We start from the raw sequence: 17,563 nt of genomic DNA, 5'->3' as shown, positions 1-17,563 counted from the left end.
TTTGTGAGTTAGAGATGGTTCTGAGGGTTGTTTCCTGTGGCGGACCAGGGCCTGGCACAGATGTGCGAGACGATCGAGGAATGCTGGGACCACGACGCAGAGGCGCGCCTGTCCGCCGGGTGCGTGGAGGAGCGCATATCCCAGATCAACCGGCTGACGAACGCCACTACCTCGGACTGCCTGGTCTCCATGGTGACCTCCGTCACCAATGTGGACTTGCCACCCAAAGAGTCCAGTATCTGAGTTCGTCAAGAAGAAGAAAAAAAATGACGACAGCTAAAAAAGCTAACAACAACAACAACAGCAACAAAAAAAGCCAACCCTCGTCTTTCCAAGACTCGGTGGATCTCAGTAAACGATGAAAAAAAAAAAAAACATGAAAGCAGCTGCTATTTTATCCAGATGTTTTTTTTTTTTATTGATTTTGTTTAGTTTTTGTTGTGTTTTTGATTGGATCAATACTACCAGCACACTGCTCTACTGTATCTTTCACAACAGGAGGAGGAGGAGAAGAAAAAAAACTAAAAAACAAAAACAAAAAAAACAGGCAAAACGGACATCTTCAGGGCATTCAGGTGCCGACTTATGAATGCTGAAAAAAGGTGCAGGTACCTCATCTATATTTTTTTCAGTCATTGATATGATTTTATTATTTCTATCTTTTCTATCTTCTGAAACAGGATTGCCTATGGCAAAACAAACCAACCTTACTACAAACCCAACTCTACCACCTTTGACAGTGCGACAAAGCTGCGAACCTTTGAGGAACTCTGACTGTTACTCCTAAATTACCTTCCTCAAAGGACCGATCTTCTCTCTTACTCTGGTTTTCCTTTCGCTGGAAGTGAGCGCTTAGCAAAATGCCGGTAAACGTGTCTTTTACGGAACTAACGGGTGTTTCCATCACACGTGAAGTGGAAGGCAACTGGAGGAATTCCATGACGTAGCAGGATGCCGAATTTAGTTGGTTGGTTAAGCAATTTTGCAGGTGGGGAGAGGGAAAGGAGTAAAAGAAAACACAAAATAAGAGGTTAGCGTTTTGAGATTGGACTTAGCAGCATCTGGACAAAACATTTAGTTAGGTTTGGAAAAATCTTCTCAGGTAACCGGTCTCTTGGAGCAGAGCTTTTGATGTAGGATGTTGTCAGTGGTAACCAGGTTGAGTGTATTCAGTGACCCGGGCAACCACTCACTTTGGGTGTTGGGGTGGGTGCGTGGGAGGGGTTATCAGACATTATTCACAAAGGCCAATGCAGGTGGGGATAACTGAAGTCAAGTGAAGGGCACCCCAACAGAAAAACGAAATGCTAAACAAAAAAGCATCCTTTGTGGGTGAAAGACTATGGTGAAGGAACATGTAAATGTGTGTATGACTGTTCTCTGCGTTTGTAAGTGTGTGCGAGTGTGTGTGCGCTTGGTGTTAAGCCCATGGGATTAATTTAATTCCATGATCTTAATCTTGGCTCTACAGTTAATGTCCATGTCTCCTCTTTTTCTTTTTACTTTTTTTTTCTTCTTTTAATTGATCACATTCGTTTTGGACAGCAGGAGCTAAGGACCTAGATACACTCCGAGGTTTAAGTTAGGCCTCAGAAAAGCCAATATTTTTTACAGCAAATGCTACAGGAGAGGATTACTGTCCGTTCCCCTCTGTTGAGTCCCTTCATATTTTACCTCTTCTCAAAGGGACCAGACTAGAGCTTAGACCCAGGGAGTACTCTGCTGTAGGGATGTTTTTGCAGGGAAAGGGGTGGGACGACCAGTAAGCTCCTCCTCCTCCTGCTTCTGTGAGTGGCCGCTCAGTCTTCTCACTCTGAAAACTCAACACAAAGGGCTGGCATTCAATCAAAATTTGTCCTCAACTTTGACTTGTCAGTAAATGCAGACATTACACTTTTTCTTCTCTACCTCAGTTTGGCATGTTTCCGTGATCGCTAAACTAGCCAAGCTGTGTTTGTGAAGAAAATAAAATTACTGGGTTTAATCGTTAGTGAAAGTTTAGGGGAATTGTTGATTGAATCCCAGCCCAAAGGGTTGCTTTTGTCTTAAAAATGTGGCGCAAAACGTTTCAATATGCCGTAACACAACCATGAATGTCCGCAATGCTGCTGTTTCAACTCAAAGATGAATATATGATTCTGTATATTCTTTTTTTGTGTACAAAACATGCAACTCTCAGTAGATGATGTTTATAAATGCAAATAGATACACACATGGAAACGACAAGGCTTCCGAGGTAAAACAAAATTCAAGTTAGAAGAACATTACATTTAAAGAGCAGAAAAAGTTTCATGACCACAGACCACCTCAAACCAGAAATACCTCAAGATTTTCTACATATATCAGTTTTATTATATATTTTGTTAGTTGTGTTGTCTTGTAGTAATTATATTTTAATGTAAGTTGGCTTTTATGACTAAGGAATTTTGGGGTAAAATAAAATCGCCCTAAAATTCTTAGTGAGTGCTACCATTTTATGTTGTACAAAAGTAAAAACGTGGTGTAAATAAGTGTACACAGTTGTAGAATACTGCCTACGTATGGTACTCGGGCATTATTCAGTATGTGTTATCGATCTCACTTTTCCTCTGTTACATAAAGGGACAGTAAACCTTTTTTTAAAATCCTTACACTGCAAACTTAAATGAATACAAATATATTTCAAATTTTCTGCAATTATAGGTATTTTCAGTTTCATTTTCAAAAAGGTGCTCATGCAATTACATTTTTCTTACTAATGGTATGGATTATTTTCAGATTTGTGTCTGTTTAAAAAAGGCCTGTTTAGCTGGCTGTAACAATGGGGGAAAAACGCTATTTGCTCTCATCACAGCAATAGTGTTTCCTGCCAATTCAGACAGGAGCTTTTCATCTTCTTACTCATTGAGCGTAGTTCTCCATGTACGTGGAATGCAACGCAGCGATTGTTTAATTTGAACTTTTAACAACAACAAAAAAAAATGGTTTAGTGTCTCTGATTTGTTTGCTGCTTCTGAATGTTGACAGGATGAGAATTCACAGCGTTTGCTTTTCATCTCCCCTGGACAGCGAGCTTTAAGTTTCTTTTCATGGTGCCATACACTCTGTTGGGCTTTTACTTTCTCCTTCAGTCTCAGACCTCTGTATAATTGGATCTGTACTGACTGTGCTGTGGGGATGATCACTTTTTTTTGTCTTTTTCTTCTTTTTTTTTGACCAAGTAGCTGGACTGAGGCATATTAATATTTGTCATCATGAATCATGTGTTCTCTGCACCTGTCAGACATGACTCTCGTGACCTGGACATTACATGGAGCGATCTCCTAAACTGTTCATTGGGGCAAAGACATTTAGAATGTTTAGAAGCATTTTAAACGGGTAGCTGAGTTTCGGGCCAGTCAAAAAAGGAAATAAAGAATGCTGTGACCTCCTGTCTTGTAAATGCCAAGAACGTGATTCAAAGTTGATCCACTGCCTTTTAATGATGTAGCAGCTGATCCTCTTCACATTAACGGCGTGGGCACCGTACTGAATGATGCCAAATATGGTGGCCGCTGCCTTTTAGATGACCTTCATTTGACCTTCAGTGTTTCTCCATGACCACAAATCTAAAAAGACTGAAAAAAATGTACAACTGTTAGGCAGGGTTCTTTTTTATATTTTCACGTCACAAGTATGCTCTATTGGCATGTCAAATTGTATACTTTTAATTATCTCTTAAACTATCCTAATAAATAAAATCCCTTACATTCAATGGGATTTACAACATGGAGAGTTCCAGGATTGTCAGTTTAGGGTTCAAAATGAAAAGCTTATGGTTTTGGCATGTGATGTAGCAAAGCAATATCCACAGCAATAGTTGTACATTCAGGTTTTACACAAGCTCATTGGTACTGTGAATGGCTGTAGAGCAACCTACCAAATCATTTTATGATAGACCAAGATATGCTGTGTGCCAAACAGTCAATCAGTAGTGGTTACTGGTTTTTTATTAATGTTAACAAATAATACAGACATGATGAGGCCATGGAAATGAATTTACTTAGTGAAGATACTACATCCTGTTCCAAATTGCGTGATTACTGAACTGCGCTATATAATGACTTTTATCCCTTAAACACAAATGACCAATTACTTTTCCATTTAAATCTTCTGGAACACATTTTAGAAAGGACACCAAAGTTATGTAGGTTCATTTGTAGAATAGTGTGTTTTCTGACCTCTGCTTGGGTTAAGCATGGCTCGGTTTTTTGAGTTGTTCCTCTCATTGAATAGGCTTTAAGGAACCCTGGCACATGAGACAGTAGGTGCCCTGACCAAATAAATTGTGACGTCTTATCTGCCCGTAGCTATTTTGATTGGAGGATGCTATGATCCCAACGGCCTTGAGAAATTCAGGGTTCACTGCGCCATGGTTCACTGGCTAATGTACGGTGCTAAACTTTGCAGAATTTTAGCTATGCTAATGGCGAATCCCGGCGAGTCAAACTGGCGACACCCTCTCTGTGTCCCACACCGTTGGTCATCATCCTCAGTGTCCAGGATTCATGGCTATTCATATCCATTAGTGGTCCACACGCTCCTGGCGAGGTTTTCAAGTTCCTGGCGAGGTCCTGTTAACAATCCAATCAAGATTGGTTGAGTGAACGTAGCACAGGAGCTATATAAAGGTGCTATTCTTCATCTGCACATTAGGGGGAGGCCTGTGTCTGGGCTTGTGCTTTGCCAAGTATTTCAACGTGAATTCTATTTGATATTGTGGGAGTGTTTGGCTTACTGGCTGTGGAACAATCACACTCTTTAAGCTGCAGTATTTGAGAGCAGATCATTAAACATGTATGCCAGGGACTGGCGACTGGTCTTGGTTCGTTCAGTTTGATTATTTAAGTCAGTATTACCTTGATTGTAGTGTATCTGAGTATGCCATTGATGGCTGGAATTATGAAGTGTCTATTGCTTGATGACCAGTTGTTGTTTGTTTTCTTTTTCTGACTATTAGCAATGTTATGCCCTTTTCAAATCTGGTGCCATGATGGAGAAATTTATTGGAAGGTCGTAGCTTCATGAAACAGTGCCCCCTCTATTGTTTTTAAGTTGTGCAAAAGGCCAGTGTAGCTTTTTAGTTCTATTCTTGAACACAAAGATGTCTCCACTCTTTCTGAATGTAAGTATTAGCTTTAATGTAGGTATGCGTTAGACTTGTACCATAGAGACCATCTTTAAAATGTCTTATCCATGATGACAAACATTGACCTCTGACCTCAGTCCTAAAGGAAGGAAATGCATTTTTAACTGTAACCTTGTCTGAGCTGATAAACGTGCCGGAATGGTCTGGTGTTATACCTTCCTCTTCCTCTGTCTCTCTTAAGCAACTGCTGTGAATCTGTTCGCTGTTGTCATTTTATGTTTTTGTACCTGACAAAAATTCTCATGTATAAAAGAAAGAAAAAAAAGTGACCAGCTGTAATTCTGGATGCATTCTTAGATCCAGATATTTCAGGAACCAATTACCTCAGACCTCACGAAAAACAGTGTTGTTTGCTGGATATTCCTTGATACTACAAAATGTTGTACACTACTAACACAAAAACAGGAAACCTCTTTGTACCGGTGTGACATATAAATGTACTCCTTGACAATGTGAAAACCTCCCCCTGTTCACACCTCACCTGTCAACCCAAGCATGGAAGTGGTGGAGTGCGTTTCGTTTTTAAGTGCTTCCTTACCCCCCTCCCCTCCCCCCATCCACACACATTGTTCATATAGATCCTACCGATGTTATGTTCTCACTGCGTGCAGTGCATCATTCTTAAAATCAAATAAGCTGTGAAGATAAAGCTTGAGAAGAAAGGCTGGGACTGTAACAGATGTTTTTACTCATTGGAAAAGCAGGAATTTGACATCTGTAGCAATGTGACTAAGGAAAGCCTTTTAAATTGGTTGTGACATTTTCATTGCAGTTGTAAATGGTCAAAATATCAGACTAATTGGTCAAAAGGAGCACAACTGCTAGTTTGCTATACCTCTTTTCTGTTGAAATATTTGACCCATATCCATTCGTAAGCAATATTATTATTATTATCATTATCATTATTATTTATTAACTGCATAATCTGGGATCATTGCCTTAATCATTATTCTTAAACCTATAAGGTCAAACTCAGATGTGATACTTGTTACCTCATGTTTATATAATTTATCAGTGTTCAGGTTAAGTGTCAAATTATACTGAGAGACAACTGCCAGGGTGGCTGGAGACCCCACCCTCAATAGTATTACCATCACCACACCAACCGCCCCCTCCCCCCCTCCCCCCACTCCACCATCTGGGGCCAAATATGGACTGTGAGCCCAAAGAGCTATTGAGATGTTGAAACCACCATAGCAGGGTCACTGCTGGTTGATTAACTGTCTGTTATCTGCCATTTCACACTCAAACACCATCACTTCCCCACATGCTGCCATTTTGTTTCTGTTCACTGGTGGCAGCAATGCGATTGTTAACTGGAAGGTGGTTGGTATGACCACTTAGGTTTTCCCACATTTCAAATATGTTTATTCGATTGGAAATTACACTAAACATATGTGGTAAGCAGGGACTCACTCTAAAAAAAATAAAAAAAATAAAAAATAAACAAATGTTCCCAAAAATTTACTTGGAGGTGGGAGGATGATGAAGGGGTCAAAAAGAGGTTTTCTTTATTTCTTTGTCAAGACGTCATATTCAAGTGCTGTTTCTATGACAGGATATGTGAGTTGTTCATGTTGTAGGTTCTGTTTCACTATTGTAGCTAAAATGTAGAACAGAGATGGCTTGTACTACTGATTTTAACATAAATATACTAAAAATAAAAAAATGTATTCTGTAAAAGACAAAAATGTATACAGAGAGTTGAGCTTGTTGCTGTAACCCCCTTTTTGGACTGAAGAGTATGTTAAAAAATTTTTATATATATGAAATGCCCTGGAAATCCAACATCCATTGTGTTGCCGTTATGAAATAAGGACTTTTGTGAACGATCATTGTAACATATTTCATTAATTTGCAGTGGGTTATTGTTCATTTTTACTGTGGTAATTTTAGAATTGAGTATCAAGATTTTGAATTAGATTTACCTAGTCATTAGGGTGTGGTTGTTTTGGTCCCTCACTTGGAGCCAGAATAATCCCAGTATGAATGTAGTATTTACACAGTCTGAAACAACTACACCCTAACTGTTAGAGATGGGAAAAAAATACTAGAAATGATTATTTCAAGTTTCTCTTTTTGTATATTAAAATAAACAATAAAATACTGAAACCATTCAAATGGCTATCCTCTTTGGTCTCATTTGTTCCTGCACCACTTGTTTACTAAATCCACAAGATAGTGATTGGTATCTTCACTCATCAGAATATTGTAGGCATATGTCTTGGGCATATTTTATTCCATTTAATATTTTATTGGTTTATTGGGAAATGGGACTTTCTAGGATCTGCTGAATTTCCTTAGAGACCTAGATTAATTTGATGGAGAGTGTAAATGTGGATGCTTGTGTTGAGTAACCTTCGCAATATGCTGTGCACTTGCACAAACACGTTTATGCAAATATATTTAAAATAAACTTGATTTCATTACAACTGAAAGAATGGACAAAATTAGATTTGAGCATATCTAATTTGATTAGCATTGAAATCACCATTCGATCTCAGTTTTGAAGTCATCCAAAAAAAATGTGTACAGCTAACAGACTGGCTCAAATAATATTCAACTGTGTGGAAGTGTGGTTTTGCTGTAACAAATCTGCAGTTATGAATTGTGTACACTAGATGGTAGTGATGTTATCTGGTGTACTCTAGAAGCATTATGGATTCGTATTTTAATTAATATTTGCAAAATTGCATGATATTTGTCTTGCCCGCAATGTTGTTAGCTGGAAGTTATTTTCATGCATCGGTTGTAAAACCGGCCAACTTTTCTTTAGCATTAGTCACCATAACCAAAATGAGTTTGAACAGATGGGGAACATCTTGACATAGCCTGGAAAACAAAGAAAATGTCTCCAACCAAAATCAAAGTGCAACATTATGCATGGCAATTTTGACATTTTCTACATGAATGAATGCCATTGCTTGTTGTTTTTATGAATTATAATAAATATTGAAGATTTATTTTTAATCCTTGTGTTGGAGTCACCCATTTAACAGACACGTTGACTCACACTAATGGAACACATACTGTACTGAAGAGTTCCAAACAAAAGGTTTTAAGGCAGCTAATTGGAATTAACCCTCCTGTTATGTTGCGGGTCAAATTGACCCTTTTTAAAGTTTGAAAATCTAGGAAAAATACTTAAAATTATTTTTTCAGTATGAAACTTCTTCTACTGGCCTTAATTAGTGTAATCAACATTTTAAATGAAAATGGTTCATTTAATGTATTTGCAAACCCCCTCTGTATGGGGATTGACCCGGGAACATTTTTGCTGTACCTAAAAAATGAACAGAACAGGAGGGTTAAATCATTACCCGGTGTCAAATTCCTCTGAAATAGGATTGTTGCTGTACGGGCTCTGTTGCTGTTTGTTGGGGGACATTTTCATGTGTTTTTTTTCTCTGCTCTGGAAAACTATCTGGGTGAGTTCAAAGTCAAATACTCCTTTAAAATTCAGGATGTGTGAATAACATTCCCAATAACCGTCACACTGTTTTTACACTGTTTCCTGCAGATCTCTGATTTAGAGGTGAAAAGGTTATGTATAAATGCAGAATATTCTCATTCATAGCGAGGGAATGTTTATCATTATCTTTGGTCAGAGAGAGGGAGAAATGTGACCGAGCTCAATCAAAATGGTGCTCGAATTACATGCAGAACTGACAAAGTATTTTATTTATTCATTTATTTATTTTTTGCAAAATCACCTGCCAAACGTCTGCATTTGACCTCACTTTAAAAGAAAAAAGCATTCGTCTCATGTTCTCATCGCTCTGCAGTAACCTTTTCCCGGCTAATGCCCGAAGGATTTGTAACTGTCAGCCTGAGGTATTCTGGGGTGAAGAGAGGATGTTTGCTAATCTGGAATAAATTGTGTTATATTCTCAAAGCCATCTAGGGTAAAATGCATTTAGCCTCCTTTGTGCTCACAGCTGATGCTGTATGGAAACGTTTGTGTCCTGCAGGGGAGGCCGTCTTCTCTCCAGTGAGGGTGATGCGTGTTGTTGTACATTTCTGTACATTACACACAGACCAGCCTGGCACATTTCTGTACATTACACACAGACCAGCCTGGCACATTTCTGTACATTACACACAGACCAGCCTGGCACATTTCTGTACATTACACACAGACCAGCCTGGCACATTTCTGTACATTACACACAGACCAGCCTGGCACATTTCTGTACATTACACACAGACCAGCCTGGCACATTTCTGTACATTACACACAGACCAGCCTGGAACATTTCTGTACATTACACACAGACCAGCCTGGAACATTTCTGTACATTACACACAGACCAGCCTGGCACATTTCTGTACATTACACACAGACCAGCCTGGAACATTTCTGTACATTACACACAGACCAGCCTGGCACATTTCTGTACATTACACACAAACCAGCCTGGCACATTTCTGTACATTACACACAGACCAGCCTGGCACATTTCTGTACATTACACACAGACCAGCCTGGCACATTTCTGTACATTACACACAGACCAGCCTGGCACATTTATTTACATTACACACAGACCAGCCTGGCACATTTCTGTACAATACACACAGACTAGCCTGGTACATTTATTTACATTACACACAGACCAGCCTGGCACATTTATTTACATTACACACAAACCAGCCTGGCACATTTCTGTACATTACACACAGACCAGCCTGGCACATTTCTGTACATTACACACAGACCAGCCTGGCACATTTCTTTACATTACACACAGACCAGTCCGGTAAATTTCTGTACATTACTGTACACGCAGACCAGCGTGTAATGTACATTTTTGTACATTACAAGCAGACGAGTCCGGTACATTTCTGTACATGACACACAGACCAGTGTGTAATGTACCTTTCTGTACATTACACACAGACCAGACTGGTACATTTTGTGTGCCGGGCTTGGTGTCCTTGACGAAAGGGGGTTCAGGGGAACCCCATGGGCACAGCCCTGTTTTGGTGGTGCCAGTTCCTCACTGCTGAACAGCTGGCCAGCAGGTGGCATCTGTATCCTGCTGTTTGGGCCTAGTGCCAGGTCGTTCCCCTGATTTTCCTCATAAATCCTGGATAAGCAGGACTGATTCCCAGCTGTCTGGGATAAGGAAGGCTGAATCCTTCTTCGGGCTGAGCTGTGTCCAAATCAGTTATTTTTTAAAATACATATATTTTGCTATAGTAACCACTTTGAATTGATAATTTTCCGCATCTGACTGACTTAATTCCTACATGCCTCACACAATATTTAGATGTAAGTACTCACAAAGCTGATTTAACCTCACATACATTGTGTCATTTCATATCTAATGCATTTGAGTACAGAACAAAAATGACAAAATTGTCACTATTCTAGTACTTATGCACTGCACTGCACGCGCACACACACACACACACTCACATATATATATTATACATACTCTCACTGGCCACTTTATTGGGTGCTCCTGCTTGTCATCACAAATAGCCTGCTCCTCCAAACAGCACACCCTGTGGCTGCAAGTCAATATATAAAGCATGCAGACATGGTGAAGAGGTTTAGTTGTTTGAACAAACATTAGAATTGGGGAAGACCTGGGGGTGTCAGATTAGGGCGTGTTTGCCAGGGTGGTAAGAAGTGTAATGAGGGAGGCGAGTGAGGTAATGGAGGTTTTGAATGGATTGAGATGAATCTAAAGGAAATGTCCAAATCAAATTATTGTATTTCAGTTATTCTGTTTTGTTTTTCTCTCTCCTGCTCCAAGATGGCAGTTTGAATATATCAAGGGTGGTTATTAGGAACAGGTAGGAGAATTTGGCTACTCCCCAGGCTTAGGAGAGCCTAATTAGTCTTGAGGAGTGGGCTTCAGAATGTGCAAACAGCCCAGGCGCTTGATTGGCTGATTAATTAGGTGAGGCACAATTGGGCATGAGAATGCAGGAACAACTCTAGGCACTTGATTAGCTGATTAAGTGGGCGTGGCACGAGTGGGCATGAGTATGTGGGAGCAACCCAAGTCAAAAATGATTGGCGTTGCGTGACAGAGGGTATAAGGGCTGAGGATAAACAGATTCTGGTAGTTTGGAGCAGATTGGGATGGGTGGAAATGATTGTGAGGGAGAGGCATGAATTAGGGAAAGTACAGATGGCTGGGGAATGGGTGTGAGTATGGTGATATTTATTTATTCATTCACAGGGCAGGAGACTGGTACCGTAAGTCATTTGGAAGCTTGAGGATATATTGAGCCACCATCTCTAATGGTGTCATCTGCTCTTGTTCTACCCCCAGGAGGATCCTGGAAATTTAAGGAGTGAAACCTGACTGTTAGAATCGTGGTCTGGGGTTCATTTCCAGCTGCCGAGATTCAGCCAGGCCATTTCTAGAGGTTTCTGTATAACTAACAAATACACATTTAAAATGCTATACATATTTACAATTCTGCCTGCTCATGATCAGTACTGTATGAGCATAAAATTCTCAAGATTTCCTAAAAATGAATTGTTACGTGGTAGACCAAATGCATTATATGTGTAAATATTGATTGTATGTTACCTAACAAACCTGCACCCATGAGCATGGTACAGTATATCTATTTAAGAGGAGTAGAATGCTGCAAATGAGTGAACCTAAGTTATATCACCAACTGCAATATCATAGGTTCTTTGTTTTACCTGTAAGACTAAAACAAATTTATAAAAAACAAATTTTCCGTGCCTTTAGAGATGGTTGCCTTACAAAACCCCGGAGAGCATTCAGTGATTCAGATTAAATTCTATGTGGAAAGATGCTGTCAACTACTGCATAAATTTATTAAATGGAAATTGTCTTTATCTGTGAAATCTTCTTAACGATAACAGAAACTGTGTGCTTGAGGAGCAGACAGTCTCATCTGGAAATTCCCAGCACATAATTGTGAGTCTCTCTCTCTCTCTCTCTGTTTCTCTCTCTCTCTCTCTGTCTCTCTGACTAGCAGCCATACCACCATGCACCCTGCTCCTGTAAAATGGTTGAAGCTAAGCAAGTGTGGGCTTGGTTAGTGCTAGGATGGGAGATCACCTGGGAAAACTAAGTTGCTGCTGGAAGTGGTGTTGGTGGGCCAGTAGGGGGCACTCTCCCCTCTGGTCAAATAAACCCCAATGCCCCAGTGCAATGACGGGGACACTGTGCTGTAGGAGAAGCCGTCTTTCGGATGAGACCTTAAACCTGACTCACTGTGGTCATTAAAGACCCCATGACACTCATCGCAAAGAGTAAGGGGTTCCCCGGTGTCCTGGCTAAATTCCCAGCCTAGCTCTCTCAAACTTGCCACCTAATCATCCCGATTTAATTGGGTAAAAAAAAGTTCTCTCCCTCTCCACCTTAGCTAATGTGTGGTGAGTGTTCTGGTGCAAAATGGCTGCCATGCATCACCCAGGTGGGTGCTACACATTGGTGGTAGGTGGAGTTCCCACTCATCACTGTAAAGCACTTTGAGTGTTCAGAAAAAAGTGCTATATAAATACAATGATTCATTAATTCTGTCTGTCTCTCCAATTCAAATTCAAATAAGCTTTATTGGCATGTCGTACATATATATGCATATTGCCAAAGCAATCTCACTCTTGTGATGTAGGGGAAGGTTCTGTGGCCACCAGATGGTGGTGTTGACCCATGGCTGTTTCTATGTCTCTTTTGGTGAAGTAAGATAAAAATCACATTCACCAATCCCACAAATAAACTCTGAAAACTAGTTGATTTTTCATGGTAGGGGTCTAGGATTGGGGATGACAGCTATGTGGGTACTGGGTGGTCGTGGTTTCATGTAAAATGTCTCCACACACAGTACAATGTCTACTGATAAACTCCAACTGAGTTTATATAGGTGTAATATGGTACTTAAAAGTAATCTATCAGAGTTAACACTAAACATTTTGTGCAGAGTGTTGGAAATTAGGAGAAATATGTCTTATTGTGGGTTCAGCAAAAGGGCCTAAATATCTCTTAGGAAATATGTAATGGGCAATGAAATGAAATGGGTTATCGTCTAAAGGGAATATCCAAATTCCCTTTTCAGGGGCTCTGGGAATTGAGGAGATGGGCTGGGATGCAGATGTTTGTGATAAGCTGTTTGTGTACACAATTTTGAGTAATTACTGAACAAGAATCTGCTCTCATAACGCAAATCAATCCTATGCATCCATGACAACCCTTAGGTTTGTATTTATAAATTATAGCAGGTTTGTTATATAGGCTAAGGGAAAATGTGTCAAGGCATATTACAGGAACACTGAGAAAAGTGCTAAAATGTGCGTGACTAAACACAAAATGGAAAAGGTAGTTAAAGAAATTCAAAGTGCAATATTTCTTTTAAATATCAGTGAAAACCTGGGAATATGTCAGTGGCTTTATCTCTGTGAAGTTCTATGCCTATCATTTCTATAACTACAGCGTCCACAGTTATTCATCCTTACCCTAAAAGCTTTATCTTATCGTCATCAAATGATTGCAGTAAAAAGATTTTGTGTGATTATATGTTCAAAGTTAGTTCTGATAGTGCTTGATTGGGAAACTTGTATCAAAGTGCCGGTCACTCAGTTGCTGAAAAACACGCCAGAGTAGACGGTAACACATTTGCACCTGGAGAAAAGAACCTGTTGTCTATTGTCAGGGGGTGAAGAAAATGGCACAAGCTTTCTCTACTGAGTCAGTTTTTTTTATTTTAAAAACACAGTTATTTTAAGCCAAAATATTTAGGAAAGTTGTGCTAGGAGGAGGATATAGCATTTATGCCGTTGGGGTAAATTTAATTATAAAGACCGCAAAGCCTGATGGCGTCGCTCTGGCCTATCTATAGTGTTAAAGGAGATTCTCACTTGCTGTCTCTGCAGGTGTGTATGTGTGTGTGTTCTAAGTTGGTGCTGACTTCTGAGCAAATTGCACAAAGAAATGGGAAAAACGATCAGAATCCGAATAATACTGGCCAAATTCGGGAGGAGAAAACATTCAAGGAGAAAGCATTATTCAGGTGTTGCCAAATATGGTATTTGTATTCGGCACCATCCCTGACTGACACATTCTTCTTTAACTCGGTACTTCACTCGGTACTTCTGTAGAGATCTTCCTTAGCCTACCAGACCCTTTGCGATTGCTGAGCTCATCAGAGTTCTCTTTCTTCTTAACGATGTTCCAGATAGTTGATTTTGAAAAATCTAAATTTGGCCTATATCTCTGATTGTTTTTTGTTTATTTTCTTTCTTATTTTTCAGCCTCATAATGACTTCCTTGACTTTTATTGGCACAACTCCAGTCCTAATGTTGACAAACGCCAATAACAGACTCTAAAGGCAATCAAAAGCCTAAAATCAAGACTAGATACTCAAAGCTGTCTTATACCAGCACTAAAAAAGCAATTAAACACACCTGGCTAATAAGAAAACATGTGTCCAAACATTATGGTGCCCTGAAATGGGGGGATTATGTATGAAAAGTCTTGTCATTTCTAAATGGTGAAATCAAAACGTATAAAATCCCCTTAAACAAGAGAGTGTCCACATTAACCATGTGAATTGTTTGATTACAAATTTAAAATTGTATAGAATAGTGCCAAATCTAAGGGAAAAAAGTATTTATCCCAAACATGATGAAGATCAGTGTATATAATCCAAGATAATTATATACTACAACATAGCCTACTGCATGAAAAAAAAAGAAATTAGAATATATTCTCAATTTTATGACCATTATTAAAATGAAATGGTCGCAGGGCTCACCAAGCCTTGTGAATTAGTATGTTTCATGCATGACCTGCTCCACCCAGTTGGTTTTGCTGCTCTCAGAATCCCACCACTCATGGAAGGTAAAAAATAGTAACAGGTTTACAATGGGCATTTACATTTTTCCATTATTTGTTAGTCATTCCTGCTATAGGAATGACTAACAACAGCAACAACCGTAAAATAGACAGAAAACACACATGAAATAAGCAATAGAAAAATCCTTTCCTTGGTATAATTTTCAGTATATAATTTTTCATATGACAATAGTCTGCAGGTACAGTATATCCAGAAAAAAGAAAAATGCAGGGCATTTGGTCACTGGTAATGCTTGGCAAGGCGCTAGCATGCATGGTTACATTGCACAAATTGGAATAGTCTAAGAGGAGGAGAATAAAAGGCTGAGCTAGCAGGCTAACAGCAATCATCTAATATGTTGGAAGCTGGTGGCTTGCGTGGGCTTGCTGGTATCTCCCGTTAGAGACAAACAGGAGGATTAACCCCTGGAGGGGGGGGGGGAGGTCGCCGCTCCCACCAAGCGAACACTCATCTTTCACCCTGTCAGGCCTCCTCATCAGGGCTCTGCTTCCATGGAAACCGTCCGGCCAACGCGGGCCTCCCGAGGTTCCGCTTATCGCGGATCACACCGAAGGCAGGAAGGAAACCGAGGGACAGCGGAGCGGAGCGCCATTCGGCGGTGGTGTTCACACGGCTCGGCCTCCCAGCGCTCCTCATATTGAGTATCTCCCCCGCAAAAGATGGGGGGGGGGGGTTGGGGGGGGGGTTTGGGATGATTAAGTATTCGGCTGAGACCTCGAAAAAGGAGCTGGCCAGGATTTGCCATCGCACGCCGCCTGCCCTTTTCTAAGCTGATGTGATGACTACAATGGTAGCGGGGAGGAAATCTCCTGCTTTTCCAAGTTTCTGAGATCCCTCTGTGATCGCCAGTGGTAGCTGCACATCGCAAAGCGGCAGCTTTTTACCCCCGGAGACTGTCTTCTCACTTGTGCGTGCAGAGCGCTGGACTACGGCAGTGCCCAAAACACAGGCAAAATGAATCCCACGCATTATAAATTCTCCTGTTCATGTGCACTCTTGGCCGCACAAACAGGAAGTGCATTTCTGGCATGTGCCTTTGAAATTCTTTGAAGAATGCTTTGTCCCCAGTGTTGTATTTAAATTTAACAAGCAAAAATTCACGAAGATTCAGAATCCCATCATTACTAATTTAAGCATCATTTGGCACTATGGCTCGCCAAACTGCCTCTGCCTGGTAAAATTCATTGATGAAATTTATGGATATGAAGCTTTTGTTAGGAGATTTAAATAATTCACTTTTACTCCTTCTGATCAGTTGTTGCCAGATGAATAAATTCTCAAAACCCTATTGCACTTCACTGGATGTTATCCAGAGAATATTTTTGAAGTTCATTTAAAGTATTTTTAACAGAGCTAATTATACAAAATGGAAATGAAAGGTTTTGATAAATGTTTAGTAGGACCATAAATACTTCATCACCTCTGACTATTAAATCAGTAGGAGGAGATGAAAATATTTCACAAGAAATACATATTTGCCAATGAAATAACTAATGTACAAATAACTGTGCACTCTGCTTATCCACAACCTATTCTGTGTAACAAAGCGTTCTTCCAAATGTTTAAAACATGTCTACAACAAAGGCCTTGAGCTCCCGTAGTTCCACTGGCTATGAGAGAAGTTTGGCCCTGGGGCAAATGAGTATTTTGAAGCATGGTTCTCAGTGATGAGGGTTTCATACATATTGTACAACATACATATCAAGTTCATGTTGCGTCCAAGGAGCTGGAAAACGGTCCGTTCCTGCTAAATGAAGCACCACCCATGCAAATCAAGCCACTCATCAGGTCACATTTACCAAGGGTTTTTTTCCCATTTCATGCAGAAAACCAAATTAAATTAAAATCATCAAAGCGTCCCTTTCTAATGAGACTTGATGAGAAAATGTGATGAGGCGGGGGCCAGCCTAATATTTTAGCCACTGCCAAGGGCTGCACACTGATACCAGCTCTTAGAGGAATGGGGGGGGGGAGGTGGACTTTGGCAAATCCGTGTGTGTGTGTGTGTGTGTGTGTGTGTACCTAAGCGTATGAGTGTATCTGTGTGTGCAATTAAAGCAAGTGATATTTAGGTCTTTTTTGGGAGAGATTATCCCTCTGTCCCAGCTGTTCTGTTGGCTTTGAGCACCTATGACTGAAAACACAGTGAAAGAAATGTCTTCAGGCTGGAATCGTAACCTACTCTTCCTGTAGCCCTTCTCATTCCTGGTAAAATACCTTTTTTAATAAATTAGGTTTTATTCTTCACAGTGCAGTGTGACTGATCATGGACATGACTTTTTTCACTTTCAACCAATCACCAGAGTGCAACAGAATATGCAACATATTCACAGGACACAGATACCTCTGTCTGTAATTAAATCTGAACTCTAATCTACCAACCTTATCTACTGTGGGATGTGAAAAGCCAACACACAGTTCAGTAGTATATTCAAAAGGCAGCATCTGCAGTCTGGTAATGCAGGATTCAACCAGAAGTTTTGTAAAATAATGTGAGGTCTTATGACTTATAAAACAAACTATACACACAGAGGAAGGTTCAA

At 40.1% G+C, this 17,563-nt stretch overlaps 1 protein-coding gene across 1 annotated transcript in view; it reads left to right on the top strand.

Annotated features, from left to right (window-relative positions):
- LOC118234098 (activin receptor type-2B) overlaps positions 1–7,289 on the top strand; it is a 50,187-nt gene extending 42,898 nt beyond the window's left edge. Inside the window, exon 11 of the mRNA XM_035430419.1 lies at positions 49–7,289. Coding sequence (XP_035286310.1) covers positions 49–243 — 195 coding nt within the window. The 3' untranslated portion in view covers positions 244–7,289. The remainder of the gene's footprint in view (positions 1–48) is intronic.
- Positions 7,290–17,563: the final 10,274 nt, after the last annotated feature.

The sequence above is a fragment of the Anguilla anguilla genome, chromosome 8 (genome assembly GCF_013347855.1).
Source record: "Anguilla anguilla isolate fAngAng1 chromosome 8, fAngAng1.pri, whole genome shotgun sequence".
NCBI lineage: Eukaryota > Metazoa > Chordata > Actinopteri > Anguilliformes > Anguillidae > Anguilla > Anguilla anguilla.
The sequence above is the reverse complement of the archived record's forward strand: the minus strand, read 5'-3'. Positions and strand labels throughout refer to the sequence as shown.